At 41.5% G+C, this 22113-nt stretch overlaps 1 protein-coding gene across 4 annotated transcripts in view; it reads right to left on the bottom strand.

Moving 5' to 3' along the window:
• The window catches only part of KDM6A (lysine demethylase 6A), a 223882-nt gene that overhangs the window by 3062 nt on the left and 198707 nt on the right, over window positions 1–22113 (bottom strand). For all 4 annotated transcript variants that reach the window (XM_077294825.1, XM_077294827.1, XM_077294826.1 and 1 more), the window contains 11 exons: window positions 14325–14454; window positions 14073–14178; window positions 12202–12407; window positions 11659–11720; window positions 11260–11334; window positions 10521–10669; window positions 9743–9857; window positions 9025–9212; window positions 8769–8910; window positions 6973–7099; window positions 6678–6848 (listed from right to left, as the gene is read on the bottom strand). In XM_077294825.1, the coding sequence (XP_077150940.1) occupies window positions 6678–6848; window positions 6973–7099; window positions 8769–8910; window positions 9025–9212; window positions 9743–9857; window positions 10521–10669; window positions 11260–11334; window positions 11659–11720; window positions 12202–12407; window positions 14073–14178; window positions 14325–14454 (1471 nt within the window). The remainder of the gene's footprint in view (window positions 1–6677; window positions 6849–6972; window positions 7100–8768; window positions 8911–9024; window positions 9213–9742; window positions 9858–10520; window positions 10670–11259; window positions 11335–11658; window positions 11721–12201; window positions 12408–14072; window positions 14179–14324; window positions 14455–22113) is intronic.

Below are 22113 nucleotides of genomic sequence, written 5' to 3'. Positions count from 1 at the left end.
GTTATACAATTTGTCCTGAGTATGCTGATACCCCATATGTGGGGGTAATCCACTGTTTGGGCGCATGGCAGAGCTCGGAAGGAAAGGAGCGCCATTTGACTTTTCAATGCAAAATTGACTGGAATTGAGATGGGACGCCATGTTGCATTTGGAGAGCCCCTGATGTGCCTAAACATTGAAACCCCCCACAAGTGACACCATTTTGGAAAGTAGACCCCCTAAGGAACTTATCTAGATGTGTGGTGAGCACTTTGACCCAACAAGTGCTTCACAGAAGTTTATAATGCAGAGCGGTAAAAATAAAAAATCATATTTTTTCACAAAAATGATCTTTTCGCCCCCAATTTTTTATTTTCCCAAGGGTAAGAGAAGAAATTGGACCCCAAAAATTGTTGTGCAATTTGTCCTGAGTACGCTGATACCCCATATGTGGGTGTAAACCATTGTTTGGGCGCAGGGCAGAGCTCGGAAGGGAAGGAGCGCCATTTTACTTTTCAATGCAAAATTGACTGGAATTGAGATGGGACGCCATGTTGCATTTGGAGAGCCCCTGATGTGCCTAAACATTGAAACCCCCCACAAGTGACACCATTTTGGAAAGTAGACCCCCTAAGGAACTTATCTAGATGTGTGGTGAGCACTTTGACCCAACAAGTGCTTCACAGAAGTTTATAATGCAGAGCCGTAAAAATAAAAAATCATATTTTTTCACAAAAATGATCTTTTCGCCCCCATTTTTTTATTTCCCCAAGGGTAAGAGAAGAAATTGGAGCACAAAAGTTGTTGTGCAATTTGTCCTGAGTACGACGATACCCCATATGTGGGGGTAAACCACTGTTTGGGCGCATAGCAGAGCTCAGAAGGGAAGGAGCGCTATTTTACTTTTCAATGCAAAATTGACTGGAATTAAGATGGGATGCCATGTTGCGTTTGCAGAGCCCCTGATGTGCCTAAACATTAAAAACCCCCACAAGTGACACCATTTTGGAAAGTAGACCCCCTAAGGAACTTATCTAGATGTGTTTTGAGAGCTTTGAACCCCCAAGTGTTTCACTACAGTTTATAACGCAGAGCCGTGAAAATAAATTCTTTTTTTTTTTTTCACAAAAATGATTTTTTAGCCCCCAGTTTTGTATTTTCACAAGGGTAACAGGATAAATTGGACCCCAAAATTTGTTGTCCAATTTGTCCTGAGTATGCTGATACCCGATATGTGGGGGGGAACCACTGTTTGGGCGCATGACAGAGCTCGGAAGGGAAGGAGCGCCATTTGGAATGCAGACTTAAATGGATTGGTCTGCAGGCGTCACGTTGCATTTGCAGAGCCCCTGATGTACCCAAACAGTACAAACCCCCCACAAGTGACCCCATATTGGAAACTAGACCCCCCAAGGAACTTATCTAGATGTGTTGTGAGAACTTTGAACCCCCAAGTGTTTCACTACAGTTTATAACGCAGAGCCGTGAAAATAAATTCTTTTTTTTTTTCACAAAAATGATTTTTTAGCCCCCAGTTTTGTATTTTCACAAGGGTAACAGGATAAATTGGACCCCAAAATTTGTTGTCCAATTTGTCCTGAGTATGCTGATACCCGATATGTGGGGGGGAACCACTGTTTGGGCGCATGACAGAGCTCGGAAGGGAAGGAGCGCCATTTGGAATGCAGACTTAAATGGATTGGTCTGCAGGCGTCACGTTGCATTTGCAGAGCCCCTGATGTACCCAAACAGTACAAACCCCCCACAAGTGACCCCATATTGGAAACTAGACCCCCCAAGGAACTTATCTAGATGTGTTGTGAGAACTTTGAACCCCCAAGTGTTTCACTACAGTTTATAACGCAGAGCCGTGAAAATAAATTCTTTTTTTTTTTTCACAAAAATGATTTTTTAGCCCCCAGTTTTGTATTTTCACAAGGGTAACAGGATAAATTGGACCCCAAAATTTGTTGTCCAATTTGTCCTGAGTATGCTGATACCCCATATGTGGGGGGGAACCACTGTTTGGGCGCATGACAGAGCTCGGAAGGGAAGGAGCGCCATTTGGAATGCAGACTTAAATGGATTGGTCTGCAGGCGTCACGTTGCATTTGCAGAGCCCCTGATGTACGCAAACAGTACAAACCCCCCACAAGTGACCCCATATCGGAAATTAGACCCCCCAAGGAACTTATCTAGATGTGTTGTGAGAACTTTGAACCCCCAAGTGTTTCACTACAGTTTACAACGCAGAGCCGTGAAAATAAAAAATCTTTTTTTTCCCACAAAACTTATTTTTTGGCCCCCAGTTTTGTATTTTCCCAAGGGTAGCAGGAGAAATTGGACCCCAAAAGATGATGTCCAATTTGTCCTGAGTACGCTGATACCCCATATGTTGGGGTAAACCCCTGTTTGGGCACACGGGAGAGCTCGGAAGGGAAGGAGCACTGTTTTCCTTTTTCAACGCAGAATTGGCTGGAATTCAGATCGGATGCCATATCCAGTTTGGAAAGCCCCTGATGTGCCCGAACAGTGGAAACCCCCCAATTATAACTGAAACCCTAATCCAAACACACCCCTTACCCTAATCCCAACAGTAACCCTACCCACTCCTCTAACCCAGACACACCCAACCCTATTCCCAACCGTAAATGTAATCCAAACCCTAACCCTATCTTTAGCCCCAACCCTAACTGTAGCCCCAACCCTAGCCCTAACCCTAGCAATAACCCTAGCCCTAACACTAGCCGTAACACTAGCCCTGACCCTAGCCCTAACCCTAGCCCTAACCCTAGCCCCAACCCTAGCCCCAACCCTAGCCCCAACCCTAGCCCCAACCCTAACCCCAGCCCTAACCCTAGCCCTAACCCTAGCCCTAACCCTAGCAATAACCCTAGCCCTAACTCTAGTCCTAACTCTAGTCCTAACTCTAGCCCTAACCCTAACCCTAATGGGAAAATGGAAATAAATACATTTTTTAATTTTTTTATTTTTCCCTAACTAAGGGGGTGATGAAGGGGGGTTTGATTTACCGTACTTTTATAGCGGGTTATTTAGCAGATTTTTATGATTGGCAGCTGTCACACACTGAAAGACGCTTTTCATTGCAAAAAATATTTTTTGCGTTACCACATTTTGAGAGCTGTAATTTTTCCATATTTGAGTCCACAGAGTCATGTGAGATCTTGTTTTTTGCGGGATGCGTTGACGTTTTTATTGGTAACATTTTCGGACACGTGACATTTTTTGATCGCTTTTTATTCCGATTTTTGTGAGGCAGAGTGATCAAAAACCAGCTATTCATGAATTTCTTTTTGGGGAGGCGTTTATACCGTTCCACGTTTGGTAAAATTGATAAAGCAGTTTTTTTCTTCGGGTCAGTACGATTACAGCGATATCTCATTTATATCATTTTTTTTATGTTTTGGCGCTTTTATACGATAAAAACTATTTTATAGAAAAAATAATTATTTTGGTATCGCTTTATTCTCAGGACTATAACTTTTTTATTTTTTTGCTGATGATGCTGTATGGCGGCTCTTTTTTTGCGGGACAAGATGACGTTTTCAGCGGTACCATGGTTATTTATATCAGTCTTTTTGATCGCGTGTTATTCCACTTTTTGTTCGGCGGTATGATAATAAAGCGTTGTTTTTTGCCTCGTTTTTTTTTTTTTTTTCTTACGGTGTTTACTGAAGGGGTTAACTAGTGGGCCAGTTTTATAGGTCGGGTCGTTACGGACGCGGCGATACTAAATATGTGTACTTTTATTGTTTTTTTTTATTTTATTTAGATAAAGAAATGTATTTATGGGAATAATATTTTTTTTTTTCATTATTTTGGAATATAATTTTTTTAATTTTTTTTACACATTTGGAAATTTTTTTTTTTACTTTGCCCCAGGGGGGGACAATACAGATCGGTGATCTGCCAGTTTGCATAGCACTCTGACAGATCACCGATCTGCGAGAAGTGCAGGCTGCTTCACAGTGCCTGCTCTGAGCAGGCTTCTGTGAAGCCACCTCCCTCCCTGCAGGACCCGGATCCGCGGCCATCTTGGATCCGGGTCTGGAGCAGGCAGGGAGGGAGGTAAGACCCTCGCAGCAACGCGATCACATCGCGTTGCTGCGGGGGGCTCAGGGAAGCCCGCAGGGAGCCCCCTCCCTGCGCGATGCTTCCCTGCACCGCCGGCACATCGCGATCATGTTTGATCGCGGTGTGCCGGGGGTTAATGTGCCGGGAGCGGTCCGTGACCGCTCCTGGCACATAGTGCCGGATGTCAGCTGCGATATGCAGCTGACACCCGGCCGCGATCGGCCGCGCTCCCCCCGTGAGCGCGGCCGATCGCGTATGACGTACTATTCCGTCCTTGGGAAGTAGGGCCCACCCCACATGGACGGAATAGTACGTCTAATGACAGAAAGGGGTTAAACACCTACCTATTGCCATATAGTAAAACAAAAAAGATTTTTACTTACTTTGGGGTCCCCCCCTCACCCTGGCGTTAGATCGTTGCCCCTAGTTTCGTCCGTGTAACTATGGGCGCACATGCGCACTGCTCTCACTTCTCATTTTAATCGTGATTTATATTAAAAAAACCCTTTTGATTTAAATCAGTGATTTAAATCATGATTAAAATCATGATTTAAATCGATCCGATTTAAATAGAAAAAAATCTTTTGATTTAAATCGTGATTTAAATCATGATTTAAATCGGCGTGATTTAAATCAATCCACCCTGGATAAAAGTAAAATATCTTTAGCGAAAATGTAAAAACAAACAAGAAAACCTCACAAAAACAAAATCACATCCCCGCTGAATCCTGTCTGCAGGCATGGACGTTAGAGCAGGTTTTGCAAACGCTTAACCTCATCCCACCGTGGTCAATGTAGTTTTTCCTGCCCTTCTTCCTAGAGTCCCTTTTTTTCCCATCAAAATGAGGCTTATTGTAAGAAGGACGGGTTGTAGTTTTGAAGGACACTAATCACTTTACATATAATGTACAACGAAAGCGGCAAGAAATTTCAAGTGTTGTGAAACATAACAATTCTGCCATTGTTTGGGTTTTCTTTTGAAGGTGTTCAGTGACACAGAAAATTACATTTTTAAGATTTTTATTTAAAAAAATCACAGATTCTTACGAAGCTCTTCAGCAGGGCTCCAGTTAGCTTTGCGACAGATTGGCATTTTGTACCATTTACCGTAATTAGTGCCGCAAAAACAAAAAAAAACAATGCTGTAATTGCATTTAATTCACCATTTCACCCAACATGAACTTTTTTCCAGTTTTACAGTACATTAGATTGGTAAATATAATGGTGTCCTTCAAAACCACAACTTGTTGCACAAAACACAAGCCCTTCAATGCCTGTATGGATGGGAAAAAAATAAAAAGTTATGCCTCTTGGAAGAAGGCAACACCATGAAGAGGTTTTCACAAGGGAACGTAATTCCAGCCCAATTCCTGGACCCCTCTAGTCTTCATTTCAGGTACAATAACAGCTCGACATCACATTGATTTGGTTGCAGAACCAGTGGTGCGGCCATTTCTCCAAAGTGTCTCAGGAGCAGTTTTTCAACACGACAACTCCAGGCCGCATGTTGCTTGTGGTACCATGAGAATCTGCGTGGCCTAAGTGTGCTGCCACAGCACGCAGTGTCTCTGGACTTTTAAATACGGTACCTTTACTTACAATAAATAAAGCAATAAAATCCGGACAAAGTGGAGTAGATAAAGCACACCTTTTTGCTATATAAAACGTATTTAGAAAAATGCTTAATATTTAAATGTGTATTTATTTTAAGTACCGTACATTTCTTGGAGAACTCCTTTAAGGGTTTGCATGTCCAAGTGTATTCGGTATAGCAGAACGCTCCTCCGACAACCATTAATGACATACTAAGGCAAGTGCTTGCATTTTGAAAATTTTACTTCTATTTCTGAAATCATTTGCATATCATTAATATGTCCATCGATTCTGTGATTTCTATAATTCCATGACTATTCTTTTTTTGGTGTTGCAATTTCATAGCTGAGAAATAAATTTATATTTACGCAGACATTATTTTAATACTTGGGGGGAAAAAAATAAATGCGGTGCCAGTGAGCAGCAACTTATGTTTATGTCCATAGAGTATAATGAGGGATTTTTTCCCCTCATTGGGTAAACTGCAGTTTTTTTGTACCATTTTGGGGTTTACATGACTTCCTGCTCTCTCTTCCAAAATTAGTCTGACTGGTCTGCACATGAGCTTTAGTCAGGCTGCGATAATCAATCAGCTGATAAAATGTTATTTTATTAAAGTGCTGTGGAATATGTTGGCGCTATAGAAATAAAAAAAAATATTATTATAAAACACTGATTGTATTCAAACTGTAGCACAGCCTAGTAAGTGAAAAATCCAAGGAACCTCTCTCTTACACTATATTATATGCAGCTTTCAGATTACATAGCAAAAACTTGCTGACAGTATCCCTTTAAAAAGTTTGTGACTAGAGCAAATTTCAACATCAGCACTTGGATGACGGCAGTGAAATGCAGCAGACAGCATCATGTAGTCAGTGCACACATTGGCTGTGAACTATAACTCAATGTTAGATCTTCATTATAGCCTTATGTACTAGCAAAATTGTACAGATTCATTTTTATTCTTATACAGTTTTTTGAGTGTGTAGTATAAGAACATGTATACTTACTAATGTAAACAAATCATATATTTGCATTAGTTCCTCCACTTTGTACTGTTCTAGCACCACAAAGTTTTCCAGGTCTAAACTAGTTTTTCGTGCGCAGTCATGGCAATGAACAATGTAGGTCTTCCGAGAATTGCTTTCATTCGTTACAAAAAGCAGATTGAAGACTTCCACCTAGAATGGCAAAAAAAAATATCATGACAAAAAAAAGATTCTCCAGTAAACCAAGTTACAATATGATATAATAAATAGCACTGTAACAAAACCAACCCAATGAAAAGAAGCCACATTTACTAACCTCACAGAGGCTGCAGTAATGAGCAGGCTCCTCTTTTGATCTTCCGTGCCACATAATTTCTTTTCCCACAGCAATAAGAGCTTCTCTTAGTGCCTGGCATTGCTTCAGAGTCCTCAGTAGGCAATATCTGTAAGGATAAGGAAAAAAAAATAAACATTTAGATACCTAATGAGAGCACAGAACCATTTTTTACAGGGATGTTTTTCTTTACATAGTGAGCCTTATACAGGTAGTCCTCGACTTACAACGTTGATTCGTTCTTACACGGTGTCGTAAACCGAATTTCGATGTAAGTCGGACCATACGTTCATACAGTACTGTACCATAATAACAGTACAGTACTGCAAACACTTAGCCTATCCTAACACAGTACCCTACATAATTAGGGTGTTATGGCGTGCAGGAGACTCGTTTTCCTCTTGTAACCGGGTACAGTGTACAGTACTGGACTCTATTCTTCCGCCGCTGCACGTAGTTGCAGTAGTTCGACTTACGACGCAAAACCGCGTAAGTCGGAATGAGGCGTCGTATAAAGCGTTGTAACCACGAAACGATGTAACTCGAGACCGTTGTAACCCGAGGACTAACTGTATAGGTTTTTTTGTGTTTTGTGTTGAAGTTTATATGATGCAGATTTAATGTAGAAATTTTAAACTGAAAAATGAATTCCATAACAAAATTCTGCAAGCCCAAACAAACATGATCAGTCACAAAAGTTTCTGCAATCAATCTATCGCATGTAAACATTCATGATTTACTTTACTTCAGACTGAAATGTGAGCAAAGACCAAACCCAAGAAAAAAAAACAAAAAACAACACCAAACATCAAAAACAAAATGAGCATATACCCTGTATAAAGTAAATAGTAGCAGTACTTGTAAATAACATAGGGTTACTTAGAAACACCATATTGATCAAAAACGTGTAAAAGCAATCCCACCGCAACAAGGCGTACCCAATCAAGATAGTCAAATCCTGTCTTTAGTATTGAAACCTCACCTCCTGCCAGCTGACCTCAATGTAGATAAGGGCAGAGCAGGACCCAAGTCCGACTGTTCAGACCAGACACTTGCCCATGGAAAGCTATATACATCAAATGCTTAGCTCAAAAAGGGGGGGCACGTCACTGTTTGTACAAACAACAAGAACTACAGCAAAACCAAAGAAATGAGCCGGAGCATATATCAGTATCTGTGCAATGTGAAACAGCATGGTCACATTGTGGCCTTTTCACAGACAAAACCCAAGAAAGAAGAAGAAAAAAATATAACCCCCCCACCCAAGATAATATGCATATACCCTGTAGTAAGTAAATAGTAATAGTACATGTAAATGATCGTGTAAAAGCCACCCCACCGCAACAAGGTGTACCCAATTGGGACGGTCCTATCCTGTCTCTAGTATTAAAACCCCAACTTGTGTTTTAATACTAGGGACAGGATAGGACCGTCCCAATTGGGTACACTGCAGTGGGGTGGCCTTTGTGCTTTAGTGATTTACATGTACTATTTACTTACTTACAGAGTACAGTGCTAATTTTCTTTTCTTTTTAGTCTGAGAAATGGCCACAGTATGACCATGCGCTTACATATTCCACATATAACAATTTACACCATGGCTCATTTTTTTGATTTTGCGTAAATGGGAGTATATCAGATTGGCATTTTTTTTTTCATTATTTGCGTTCAAAATCTAACTGGTGATATGTGGCTGTACATACCCTTTAAAAATCAATGAAGGTATTAAACGATACAGTGGCAGGACTATGACTTTGCAGTATACAAGAACAACTTACTTTATCATCTCAAAGAGCTTTGGATCTGATACTTTGATGTTCCTTGCCATGTTCCAGGAGAGATGAACCATTGGTACTATTGATTTCACGCACTGTAGTTTGTTCCATTCGTACCGCTCCACAGCAAGTTTATACTGATAAGCTGAAAGGGCAGTAAAAAGAAAACATACTTTACAATATATCTGCACTTGAAAATGTATTCTTGTAAAGTTATATATATCCCACTGTTAAATGGCATAAACGCCCGGCCGTATACCTGCTAGAGGCCCAACATTCCATGCAATGTTGTTACACCAACCAATGGCCTGAACCCAATGGACTGTGCCAGCGTTTATCCAAACCAAGTCCCCAGGTCTTTGAATGAACCTGTATACTGGAACATTTGCTTCATGTAAGTCTTCAAGATTTGGCCACCATGATCCCAGTAGGAAATTTATATTACTTCTGCAAAGAGGAGACATATGTATATTTCTTCATGATACAATGAATGCATTGAAAGCTCAATATATTTTGGGATCTGAGGGAAGAGCACGCACTGAAAGACTACAGGTCATAGCAGATCCCTTGTACTAAGCTGTACAGTATTGGACCTATTGCTATACCAGGTTCTTCTGCCTAACAGTAACAATTGTAACAATCTAGAAATTTGCATTTCAAAAATCCTTCATTTATGCATGAACAGAAGTTTGTATACATCTGCTACAATTTCAACTATTTAGTGCTTATGCCGCACTGGCAATAGGAAGATCCTTTCAATCCCATAAGAAAAAATATTGTGAATGTGACCCCTCGTTCCTTATAAACCAAAATCTGCATCCACTCTGGATCGCAGCCAGTAAAGGGCGAATCTTGCCAAGATTGATCCCAAAACTTTCAGTTTCGCCTTTTAGTGCATTTTAGAGTATGTATTACATAAATACTAGCATGTCAATATATTAGGTGCCTTTACATAGTATTTGCCTTTTTTCACTTACTTTTCACAAAACTCATTCATTACACACCAGTATGACTCCGGGACAACAAACCATTCACAGTCTCCAGGCCCAATATTTATATTCACTGAACAAAAGTTGTTGTTTTCTTGATGACCTGGAATAATAATAAAAAACAAAATCAGACAAGCCATTAAAAGGGACAAATATTGGTGCTACAATAAGCAGCATCAAAACAAGAGAAAAATGGTTAAAGCCATTTCCCCAAGAATAGAGAAAAAACCTAAATGAAATGTCAATATAAATAAATTCCTAGGAAGGTAATCACTATTTAAATGGCCAATGCTGTAGAGACATGGAACGTACATACAAAAATCATACATTGATCATATTCCGCTAGGCAAAAATTTACAAAACTGAACATGAGGTTCTTAGTTTAACATATTGATCAGACTGAATGAAGCCCACTGCCACGTCACAGAAATACATTCACTAGGTAATTTGGTGTAAAATATGAATAGTAAAAAATCTAACCAAAAATACAGTTAATTATATTTAATAACCCAAGGCTTAAAAAAATTACTGTTGAGAAATCCCTTTACAACTTATTCAATCCTGGTCATTAAAGATTTATCTACAAAAATGAAGTCAAGTAAAGTTCTGTTCACATTGTGCTTTTTGCCCTATGCTTAGCAGGAGAGTCCAGTAAAGGAAGCTTTCATGGCACTTATCTTCAATGGAGTTAAAACAAGTGATATAACAGGGCTTTACAGATGAGAAACAGGCAACGTCATACAGCTGGAGAACTTAAAATTCCAACCTGGAGTTCTGCTCCCTGGAACCTTCATGTACAACTGAACAGTATTCATTCCTAGAATGGTGTGACCAACATGACTTAAGAGATTACCAGCTGACACAACACGTGCAAATGCGGGTAGTTTGGTTAATTCATGAAGCTGTAATTTCCACCTTTAAGGAGAAAAATGCATTTTAGAGTGAATATTTTGCTCATAAATAAATAAATAATAATAAAAAAAAAAATTAACACAAACTACATTTTTAAGTGCTGTGGTTTTTCTTTTGCAAGTCAAAATAGCTATTTTTTCTGGCTATTTTTCCCCCTAAAATCTTGGTGGAAGTCCTAGGTCTTTTGATCCACGTCTTGTTTTTTTAATGTAGAATGCTCTAGCTATGGCTTTCTCCAGGCTACTTCTCAATTATGTTGTTTTTCATGTTTTGTATATATATAAAAAATGTTTTTGCAAGCAAAAAAAAAAAGCTACAAAAAAAGAGGTGTTTCGGCTCATTGTATGACATATGCATTTTCAGGTCCGAATTACGCAAGACTTGGCCCAATGAACAGCATCATATATGCTTACTATGGTCATAGCCTGAGTTAGGAGATCGCAGTGAGCCAAGAATTGGATATAAAAACGACACGAAAATACAGCAGCTGTGCAGTCGAATGAATAAGAACAAACTTAAAAATGGTCACACTGGGCGCATAAACTCAATATCAGCAAAGAAACATAGCTCTTATTTTTTAAATATATTCTTACTTTTTCTCATCAGATAAGTCAATGTTGGTCCCAAACTTAATTGTCTTAAATGGTCCTTTCCTTTTCCGACCACAACTACAAAGGAAGTAAAAAAAAAAATACTAATACATCACAAATGTTTACATACCAATATTACCAATGTATGTAACATCATTAATAAGGGTGACACACATCAGATGGTACGGCTACATTACAACACTGACGGTCAGCAGATGTTCTATTGAATATTCTGCATTTTCCTGAAAATGATATGCTGCAAGAGCAGCATTCAGCCACATTCCTTACATTACATTATAGCCTTGCACCTGACACATTTTACTTTCTGCATAAGTTTAGTATAAGTAAATCTAAAAACAATTCCAAAGATCTAACAAAATAAAGTAAGATGTTATTACTTACTTGTCTGAAGATGTAGATTCACTATCTGAGTGGTCCTTGTGGATTTTCTTCTCATTTTCCTCCTAAAATAGATAAAAGATAAGGCCTTAAAGAGGTATTCTCTATATTGGAAGTTGAGGACCTTCAACAGTCCTATGAACCACGACTTTGAAGAGGGTGAATGGAGTGGAAGCACACAATCGACCAGTGCTCCATTCACTTTGTCACAAAGGCCTATTTCCCATGATTAAAGGGGGTCCCAGTGATGGGAATAGCTTCAAAACTTGAGACTACCAAAATGCATAAAAAGTAGATGTCTGTAGACTTCCAATATTTAATACTATTATATGATAGATTTTAAAAGGAACCCATCCGCTATTTCCAGCATGGCTGCGGTGACTCTGTATATACACACACACAAGGGAGAGACCTGTCAATGCCAGCTGTGAAGGCAGAAGAACTGGCTCTTTAAAGCATATTTTAACTGAATAGCCAGAGCATTCAAAGTGATCAATATACCTTCAAATGTGCAGCAAAACAGATGTAACCATGTCCGCTACTAACCCTTAGTGATTCCTGGAATGAAGCAGCCTGGTACTGGGCATATTTTGCAATGGTAGTATGTGATCGACTACTTTCACAACGCCAGATTTTCTTTGTTCCAGTTGGATCCCAGTTCTCGTCAGACGGCTGTAACAACTGCGTACGAACTTCAACTATGTGTTCAGTATTTGCTTCTACCAGAGTTTTGGTAGAAAACAGACCTAGGTCTGAAGAAGAAACAAAACAGTGTGAAGAGGCGTACTATCTCTATATAATAACTGAAAAACTAATATGGCAAAAGGTGTTCATATTATCCAACTATGTGCCTCAATTCCACTAAACAGGACCCAGTGTTTCATGCTGCAATTCCCTGCGCAGCTGGGTGGCCGAAAACACTGCTGTGCAGAAAAATATACACGAGCAGGTAGTGTTAGGGTATGTGCACACGTTCAGGATTTCTTGCAGAAATTTCCTGACAAAAGCAGGACATTTCTGCCAAAAATCCGCATGCGTTTTTTTTCCGGAGTTTCCCAATGCATTAAATAGCGGGAAAAACGCAAAAAAATCTGCAAAATTAATGAACATGCTGCTTTTTTTTTTTACCGCGATGCGTTTTTTTCGCTGAAAAAAAAAACCGCATCATGTGCACAAAAATTGCGGAAAGCATTCTAAATGATAGGATGCATATGTATGCGTTTTTTATTGCGAAAAACCGTGAAAAATCCTGAACTTGTGCACATACCCCTACACTGGTGATGCTGACTTTTCAATCCTAGTCTTTGTGGGGGTTCCACCTCTTTATATATTGGCAAATAATTATGCAGCTTCATGTTGACCATACAAGCAAAAAGGGCGGAAGGCTTTCATTGCACATGGGGAGCACTTCGGTATGTTTTATTATATATATATATATATATATATATATATATATATATATATATATATATATATATATATACACACATACATACATATATATATACACACACACACACCGTATTTTACGCTTTGTAAGACGCACTTTATTTCCCCCAAGTTTGGGGGGGAATGTGGGTGCGTCTAACAAAGCGGATATACCGCTTACCATTACAGGCTGGGATGAGGGGGTGTCCGCCGCCGCTACCGCCCGCCGCCGCTGCCGGGGTTGTCCGCTGCTGCCCCGGGTGATGCTGGAGGCTCCGGTGCTGCGGGGGGCTCTGGCGACATTTTGTGAAAGACCAGAGCCCCCCGGCAGTTCATCAATGCGTTCCAGTATGACTAATTCCGGGAAAATGGCCGCCGGAATCTCGGGAGATGAGATTTCAGCGCTGAGATCTCATCTCTCGAGATTCCGGCGGCCATTTTCTCGGAGTCAGTCATACAGGAACGCATGGACGAACTGCCGGGGGCTCTGGCCTTTCACAAAATGTCGCCAGAGCCCCCCGCAGCACCGGAGACAGCCCTGCAGCATCGGAGACAGCCCTGCAGCACAGGAGCCCCCTGCAGACCCCTCATCCCAGCTTGCAGCACAGGAGCCCCCCTGCAGACCCCTCATCCCAGCCTGCAGCACAGGAGCCCCCCTGCAGCACAGGAGCCCCCTGCAGACCCCCTCATCCCAGCCTGCAGCAATGCTCCACTCCTGCCTCCAGCAACGACCCTGGGACCCTGATCCACCACAGCCACAACCCCTGGTAAGTAATAAGACGCATGGATTATAAGACGCCCCACCAATTTATTAAAAAAAGGTTTTTCCTATTTTTCTCCTCAAAATTTGGGGTGCGTCTTATAATCCGGAGCGTCTTACAAAGCGAAAAATACGGTATATTTATATATATATAGCTACAGAGTAGAAATACAGACTGTGGACACAAGGCAAACAACAAACATTCACAGGAGATCGCATGGCGCAGTACCTAACTTAAGTGCTCCAGCAAGGCCACGGATAACAGTAACAGGATTGTTCGGATTCGTGCAGAACTGATGAAGAGGTGGAAAGAAAGCATCTCTCTTATTCTCCAGCTGATAAGAAGAAAAAAAGAAGTTACCCACTGCATAATAACCCAGCACACTGTACTGGAGAGGTCAAGTAACCTTTACATTACTAGCTAGTTTACATGTACAGTACAAGAAGAAGTGAAGATCACGCCCGCTGCACACATACTCACATAGATGCTTGGTGTTGGAGGATTTAATTTATCTGTTGGTAAGGGAGGATAAGGTGGTGGAGGCGGCCTGGGAGGTGGGCACTTGTCCAGTAAAATGCTACTGTTTGATAAACCATTTTTCCCCAGATTCCTAATGGTATAGAAAAAGAAAATCACTATAAGAAAACAGTATTTCAGCAGATCTGAGTTAGGTCAGGTTCATAAGCTCAGGATTCTTTCAGACTCTGGATGCGGATTCCACCCTTAATCTCAGGGTGTTTATAGACACCATACTCCTACATACAAACAAACAATACATCTATTATTTAAAACTATACATTTCCTACTGTTTAGGAAAATAGCAATAAAACAATAAATCTACAAAAGATCTGTCCAAGACAGAACTGAAGGCATATTTTATGTTGCTATCTGTCACAAGGTTTTTGCTAGTTTATCTGAAAGCAGCATGATGTAGAGGAGGAAGACTGATTCCAGCAATGTATCACTTACTGAGATGCTTGCTGCAATTTGCATAAAATCACTTATCTGCTGCAGATCTCACAGTTCTCTGAATGTTGAGCTCTGTACAACCCCACCAACATCCCTGATTGTCAGCTTTCTGTGTACACTGTGCATAGGCAGAAAGCTGACAATTACTGTAGTGATGAGGGTGGGGTTATATAGAACTTATGAATAAGGAAGACTACATGGCAGCTGTGTTACTAGCCATCTAGTAAATCTCCTGCACCCACTTGATGCTGCTCTCTGATTAAATGGCAAAAACTGGATTTCCTTTAATGAGTTAACTCAGACAAGCGTGGAGATCATGATATCAGTGTTCATACAGCCATAAATCACACATTACCAGTAGATTCTAAAGTTAAAACTCAAAAATTGCAGTTGTACAATAATGCAGACTCTCTTACAAAAACAAACAAATGTAAATCCTTTCCAGTTGTAGTAGTAAATCAGTAAAAGACGATACTTGAACAAGCATCCAGCATTCATGTGTGCACAAAGTGTCCAGACAAACCGAACAGAATAAGAGCATGGTTACTAATCAAAATTGGGGTTTCCTATTATGGAAAAAAAAGTGGTCATAATGTTCAGCAGTCCCTCCAATATCAAAACTAGATGGTCAGGATACAGCATTTTCTGTTAAAATCCAATATGAAGCAGCCTCACATGAAACGTTACCAGTGTAAGACATGAAACTAAAAAAGGACAGTAGAACTGAACTTGGTCTCAAACACATTTGCTGCAGCTCTTGAGCATTGCAACAATATTACAACCTTGCCTGTGAGATGGAAGCTGGGAGGAACCTGTATATGTGTTAGGTATAATCACACACAGCTCTGCAGTGAGATCAGGAGAGCAGAGATCGGCCATCACACATCACGCTGGTAATGTCATCTTTTATCAAAAAGAATCTCTGGAAGCAGATTCTCATCCAAATAGTGTCCGCCCAGAGCCTGGAACAGCATTTGCATACAAGAAAAATGTGGATTTCTCTGGAATAAGACATCAGATCACAGATACCAAGATATCATTTTATTCAGATTTTAATGACCTATAGACGGCTTAAGAGGGTTGATCTTACTGACAGAATTTAAGATGTTCTAATAAATATCAGTAACTTCTGTATCTCACCACGTAGCTTTAAGGATTGCTACATCAACAGGATTTTAAATACTTCTGTAAAACTATATCCCTAGTTCTAGTCACCAGCTCTGAATGTTTTCCTAACGTCATTAACACCTGCAGGCTATGGTGCCATTTCCTACTGTCATTTGCGCAAAACTGAGGCAAAAAAAACCCCCATAACCCCTTCCCGACCTGTGACACAGCGTATGCGTCATGAAAGTCGGTGCCAATCCGACCTGTGACGCATATGCTGTGTCACAGAATGATCGCGTCCCTGCAGATCGGGTGAAGGGGTTAACTCCCATTTTACCCGATCTGCAGAGACAGGGGGAGTGGTACTTCAGCCCAGGGGGGGTGGCTTCACCCCCCCGTGGCTACGATCGCTCTGATTGGCTGTTTCACTTTCAACAGCCAATCAGAGCGATTTGTAATATTTCACCTATGAAAATGGTGAAATATTACAATCCAGCCATGGCCGATGCTGCAATAGCATCTGCCATGGCTGGAGACCCCGATCTGCCCCCACCCCACCGATCACCTCCCCAGTCGTCCTTTTTGCCCCGATCTCCGTTCCGCTCCCCTCCTCCCTCCTGTCGGCTCCCCCGGTCCTCCTGTCCGCTCCCCAGGTCCTCCGATCCCCCCCCCCCCCCCCCCCCCGTGTTCCAATCCCACCCCCCCATACTTACCTAGCTCCGATGTCCCTCCCGGTGTCCGGCCGTCTGCTTCATGGGCGCCGCCATCTTGGAAAATGGCGGGCGCATGCGCAGTGCGCCCGCCGAATCTGCCAGCCGGCAGATTCGTTCCTGCACATTTTGGTCGCTGTGATAAGTTCTATCACAGGGATCAAAATAAAAAATAGTAAATAAATCCCCCCCTTTATCACCCCCATAATAAAATATAGAAAATATAATTATTTTTATTGTTTTTCCATTAGGGTTAGGGTTAGGGGTATGGTTGCACTTAGGGTTGCACTTAGGGCTAGGGTTGCACTTAGGGATGCACTTAGGGCTAGGGATGCACTTAGGGCTAGGGATGCACTTAGGGCTAGGGATGCACTTAGGGCTAGGGATGCACTTAGGGCTAGGGTTATAATTAGGGTTAGAATTAGGGTTAGAATTAGGGTTGGAATTAGGGTTGGAATTAGGGTTGGAATTAGGCTTGGAATTAGGGTTGGAATTAGGCTATGTGCACACGGTGCGGATTTGGCTGCGGATCCACAGCGGATTGGTCGCTGCAGATTCGTATCAGTTTTCCATCACGTTTACAGTACCACGTAAACCTATGGAAAACCAAATCCGCTGTGCCCATGGTGCGGAAAATACAGCGCGGAAACGCTGCGTTGTATTTTCCGCAGCATGTCAATTCTTTGTGCAATTCCGCAGCGTTTTACACCTGCTCCATAATAGGAATCCGCAAGTGAAATCCACACAAAAAACACTGGAAATCCGCGGTAAATCAGCAGGTAAAGCGCAGTGCGTTTTACCTGCAGATTTTTCAAAAACTGCGGAAAAATCCACACAAATCCGCAACGTGAGCACATAGCCTTAGGGTTAGGGTTGGAATTAGGGGTAAGACTAGGGTTAGGGGTGTGTTGGGGTTAGGGTTGTGGTTAGGGTTGGGATTAGAGTTAGGGGTGTGTTGGGGTTAGTGTTGGAGTTAGAATTGAGGGGTTTCCACTTTTTAGGCACATCAGGGGGTCTCCAAACGCGACACGGCGCCACCATTGATTCCAGCCAATCTTGCGTTGAAAAAATAAAATGGTGCTCTCCCCATTCCAAGCCCCGACGTGTGCCCAAACAGTGCTTTACCCCCACATATGGGGTACCAGCGTACTCAGGAGAAACTGATCAACAACTTTTGGGGTCCAATTTCTCCTGTAACCCTTGGGAAAATAAAAAATTGCGGGCTAAAAAATTATTTTTGAGGAAAGAAAAATGATATTTTATTTTCACGGCTCTGCGTTATAAACTTCTGTGAAGCACCTGTTGGTTTAAAGTGCTCACTATGCATCTAGATAAGTTCCTTGGGGGGGGTCTAGTTTCCAAAATGGGGTCACTTGTGGGGGAGCTCCAATGTTTAGGCACACAGGGGCTCTCCAAACGCGACATGGTGTCCGCTAATGATTGGAGCTAATTTTCCATTCAAAAAGCCAAATGGCGTGCCTTCCCTTCCAAGCCCTGCCGTGCACCCAAACAGTGGTTTACCCCCACATATGGGGTATCATCGTACTCAGGACAAACTGGACAACAACATTTGGGGTCCAATTTCTCCTGTTACACTTGGGAAAATAAAAAATTCTGGGCTAAAAATCATTTTTGAGGAAAGAAAAATTATTTTTTATTTTCACGGCTCTGCGTTATAAACTTCTGTGAAGCACCTGTTGGTTTAAAGTGCTCACTATGCATCTAGATAAGTTCCTTGGGGGGGGTCTAGTTTCCAAAATGGGGTCACTTGTGGGGGAGCTCCAATGTTTAGGCACACAGGGGCTCTCCAAACGCGACATGGTGTCCGCTAACGATTGGAGCTCATTTTCCATTCAAAAAGTCAAATGGCGCGCCTTCCCTTCCGAGCCTTGCCATGCGCCCAAACAGTGGTTTACCCCCACATATGAGGTATCGGCGTACTCAGGAGAAATTGCCCAACAAATTTTAGGATCCATTTTATCCTGTCGCCCATGTGAAAATTAAAAAATTGAGGCTAAAATAATTTTTTTGTGAAAAAAAAGTACTTTTTCATTTTTACGGATCAATTTGTGAAGCACCTGAGGGTTCAAAGTGCTCACTATGCATCTAGATAAGTTCCTTGGGGGGTCTCCTTTCCAAAATGGGGTCACTTGTGGGGAAGCTCCAATGTTTAGGCACACAGGGGCTCTCCAAACGCGACATGGTGTCCGCTAACGATGGAGATAATTTTTCATTCAAAAAGTCAAATGGCGCTCCTTCCCTTCCGCGCCTTACCTTGTGCCCAAACAGTGGTTTACCCCCACATGTGAGGTATCAGTGTACTCAGGAGAAATTGCCCAACAAATTTTAGGATCCATTTTATCCTGTTGCCCATGTGAAAATTAAAAAATTGAGGCTAAAATAATTTTTTTGTGAAAAAAAAGTACTTTTTCATTTTTACGGATCAATTTGTGAAGCACCTGGGGGTTTAAAGTGCTCACTATGCATCTAGATAAGTTCCTTGGGGCGTCTAGTTTCCAAAATGGGGTCACTTGTGGGGGAGCTCCAATGTTTAGGCACACGGGGGCTCTCCAAACGCGACATGGTGTCCGCTAAAGATTGGAGCCAATTTTTCATTCAAAAAGTCAAATGGCGCTCCTTTCCTTCCGAGTTCTGCCGTGCGCCCAAACAGTGGTTTACCCCCACATATGAGGTATCAGCGTACTAAGAACAAATTGGACAACAACGTTCGTGGTCCAGTTTCTCCTTTTACCCTTGGGAAAATAAAAAAATTGTTGCTAAAAGATCATTTTTGTGACTAAAAAGTTAAATGTTCATTTTTTCCTTCCATGTTGCTTCTGCTGCTGTGAAACACCTGAAGGGTTAATAAACTTCTTGAATGTGGTTTTGAGCACCTTGAGGGGTGCAGTTTTTAGAATGGTGTCACTTTTGGGTATCTTCAGCCATATAGAACCCTCAAATTGACTTCAAATGTGAGGTGGTCCCTAAAAAAAATGGTTTTGTAAATTTTGTTGTAAAAATGAGAAATCACTGGTCAAATTTTAACCCTTATAACTTCCTAGCAAAAAAAAATGTTGTTTCCAAAATTGTGCTGATGTAAAGTAGACATGTGGGAAATGTTATTTATTAACTATTTTGTGTCACCTAACTCTCTGGTTTAACAGAATAAAAATTCAAAATGTGAAAATTGCAAAATTTTCAAAATTTTCGCCAAATTTCCATTTTTTTCACAAATAAACGCAGAAATTATCGACCTAAATTTACCACTAACATGAAGCCCAATATGTCACGAAAAAACAATCTCAGAATCGCTAGGATCCGTTGAAGCGTTCCCGAGTTATTACATCATAAAGGGACACTGGTCAGAATTGCAAAAAACGGCAAGGTCATTAAGGCCAAAATAGGCTGGGTCATGAAGGGGTTAAAGTGATAACACAAAACAAATCAGCATGTTCAGTAGTTTAGCGTAACTTTGCATTTTTTTGCCACATCACAAAACTTGCACGTATAAATCAATCACCTCAAGTCGGGTACATGCAATTTAAAAAGGCTTATGTAATTAAACATAGAAAAAATAAACAGTCTTTGGCTTATGACAAAGACTGACTGGCACTTCCAAGCTAATGTGAACATGTGCCAACTAACTAGGAGCAGCTACCTTCATATACAATATGTGGTGGATTTTAATTGCAGCAGGGTCCTTCCTACCTATAAAATCAGACTTGGAGAAGTATTCAACATCTACAGTACCCATGATTTCAGACTTTAGTCTTAGAGAGGTATTGACATTAGACTTGTTAGAACCCATCAGTTTTGAGACCACCTTGTCCTTGGTTGATGGGCATGCATGAATTGGTTAAATTATGTGGTAAGCGTCTCTCTTTTTTCCTCAGTATCCAGAAGCAGCATTGCTATTCATTTTTCACACTGACATGCTTTAGTATGACAGGGTGCAACTTATTTTGTTTATAGTCTTTGGCCTAGCCGGAGAGTTAGGGTACCGTCTCACAGTGACACTTGTCGCTACGACGGCACGATCCGTGACGTTCCAGCGATATCGCTGTGTCTGACACGCAGCAGCGATCAGGGACCCTGCTGAGAATCGTACGTCGTAGCAGATCGTTTGGAACTTTCTTTCGTCGCTGGATCTCCCGCTGTCATCGTTGGATCGGTGTGTGTGACACCGATCCAACGATGCGTTCGCTTGTAACCAGGGTAAACATCGGGTTACTAAGCGCAGGGCCGCGCTTAGTAACCCGATGTTTACCCTGGTTACCGTCGTAAATGTAAAAAAAACCAAACAGTACATACTCACATTCCGGTGTCCGTCAGGTCCCTTGCCGTCTGCTTCCCGCACTGACTGACTCCCGGCCGTAAAGTGAAAGCACAGCACAGCGGTGACGTCACCGCTGTGATCTGCTTTCACTTTACGGCCGGGAGTCAGTCAGTGCGGGAAGCAGACGGCAAGGGACCTGACGGACACCGGAATGTGAGTATGTACTGTTTTTTTTTTTTTTTACATTTACGACGGTAACCAGGGTAAACATCGGGTTACTAAGTGCGGCCCTGCGCTTAGTAACCCGATGTTTACCCTGGTTACCCGGGGACCTCGGCATCGTTGGTCGCTGGAGAGCTGTCTGTGTGACAGCTTTCCAGCGACCACACAACGACTTACCAACGATCACGGCCAGGTCGTATCGCTGGTCGTGATCGTTGGTAAATCGTTTTGTGAGACGGTACCCTAAAGCCTGGTTTACATGAGCTGATAATCCGAGAGCATTTATATAATAATGCTCATTTCTGATAGTTTGCCACCGATGAGCTGACAAACAAGCAAAACGCTCACTCACTAGCCAGTCATATCATTAACGTAGACAAAAGAAAATTAGCCAGGCCAATAAGGAAGGCCTTCGACACCCTGGCAATCACTCTTCTTGCTGAGGGTGAGGACTTGCTCTGTGATCCTGACTATTTTCACTATTTGAGCCATACAGTTCAACATGAGGAAAGAAACAACGTTTTGCAAAAAAGGACTCATTCGTGTTCATAATGCATTCAGATTGTCAATAAAGTAAATATCTGCCTACCATATATTGTCATTCTTAGCATCACCTACATTATACCAATTGTCAAAATCATCACAAGATTCAGAAACACTATTCACAGCTCATTTCCATGTGTCTAAAGTCCACATTCTCTGAATGACTATAAACTATTTCCGGCAGAATCATGAATGGGAATGCGCATTACGAGCAGCAATAAATGTTACAGCCACAATCCAGTTTACACCACAGAAATATAGGCTGTGTAAACTACTTGCAGATCAAGGCCACCAGGTGGCACTGTACATATCAGGCTTTATGCAGAGGAAAAAAAAAGACAGGACCCTTTAAAGGCCAAAGTAAACCTCACTAAGATACACACATTTTAAAACACATTATGTAAATTTTATAAAATACACACACTAGAGCAGAGGTCCCCAA

Source organism: Ranitomeya variabilis, chromosome 3 (assembly GCF_051348905.1).
Source record: "Ranitomeya variabilis isolate aRanVar5 chromosome 3, aRanVar5.hap1, whole genome shotgun sequence".
In the NCBI taxonomy this organism is placed as follows: domain Eukaryota; kingdom Metazoa; phylum Chordata; class Amphibia; order Anura; family Dendrobatidae; genus Ranitomeya; species Ranitomeya variabilis.
This window is presented reverse-complemented; position numbering and strand designations above follow the sequence as displayed.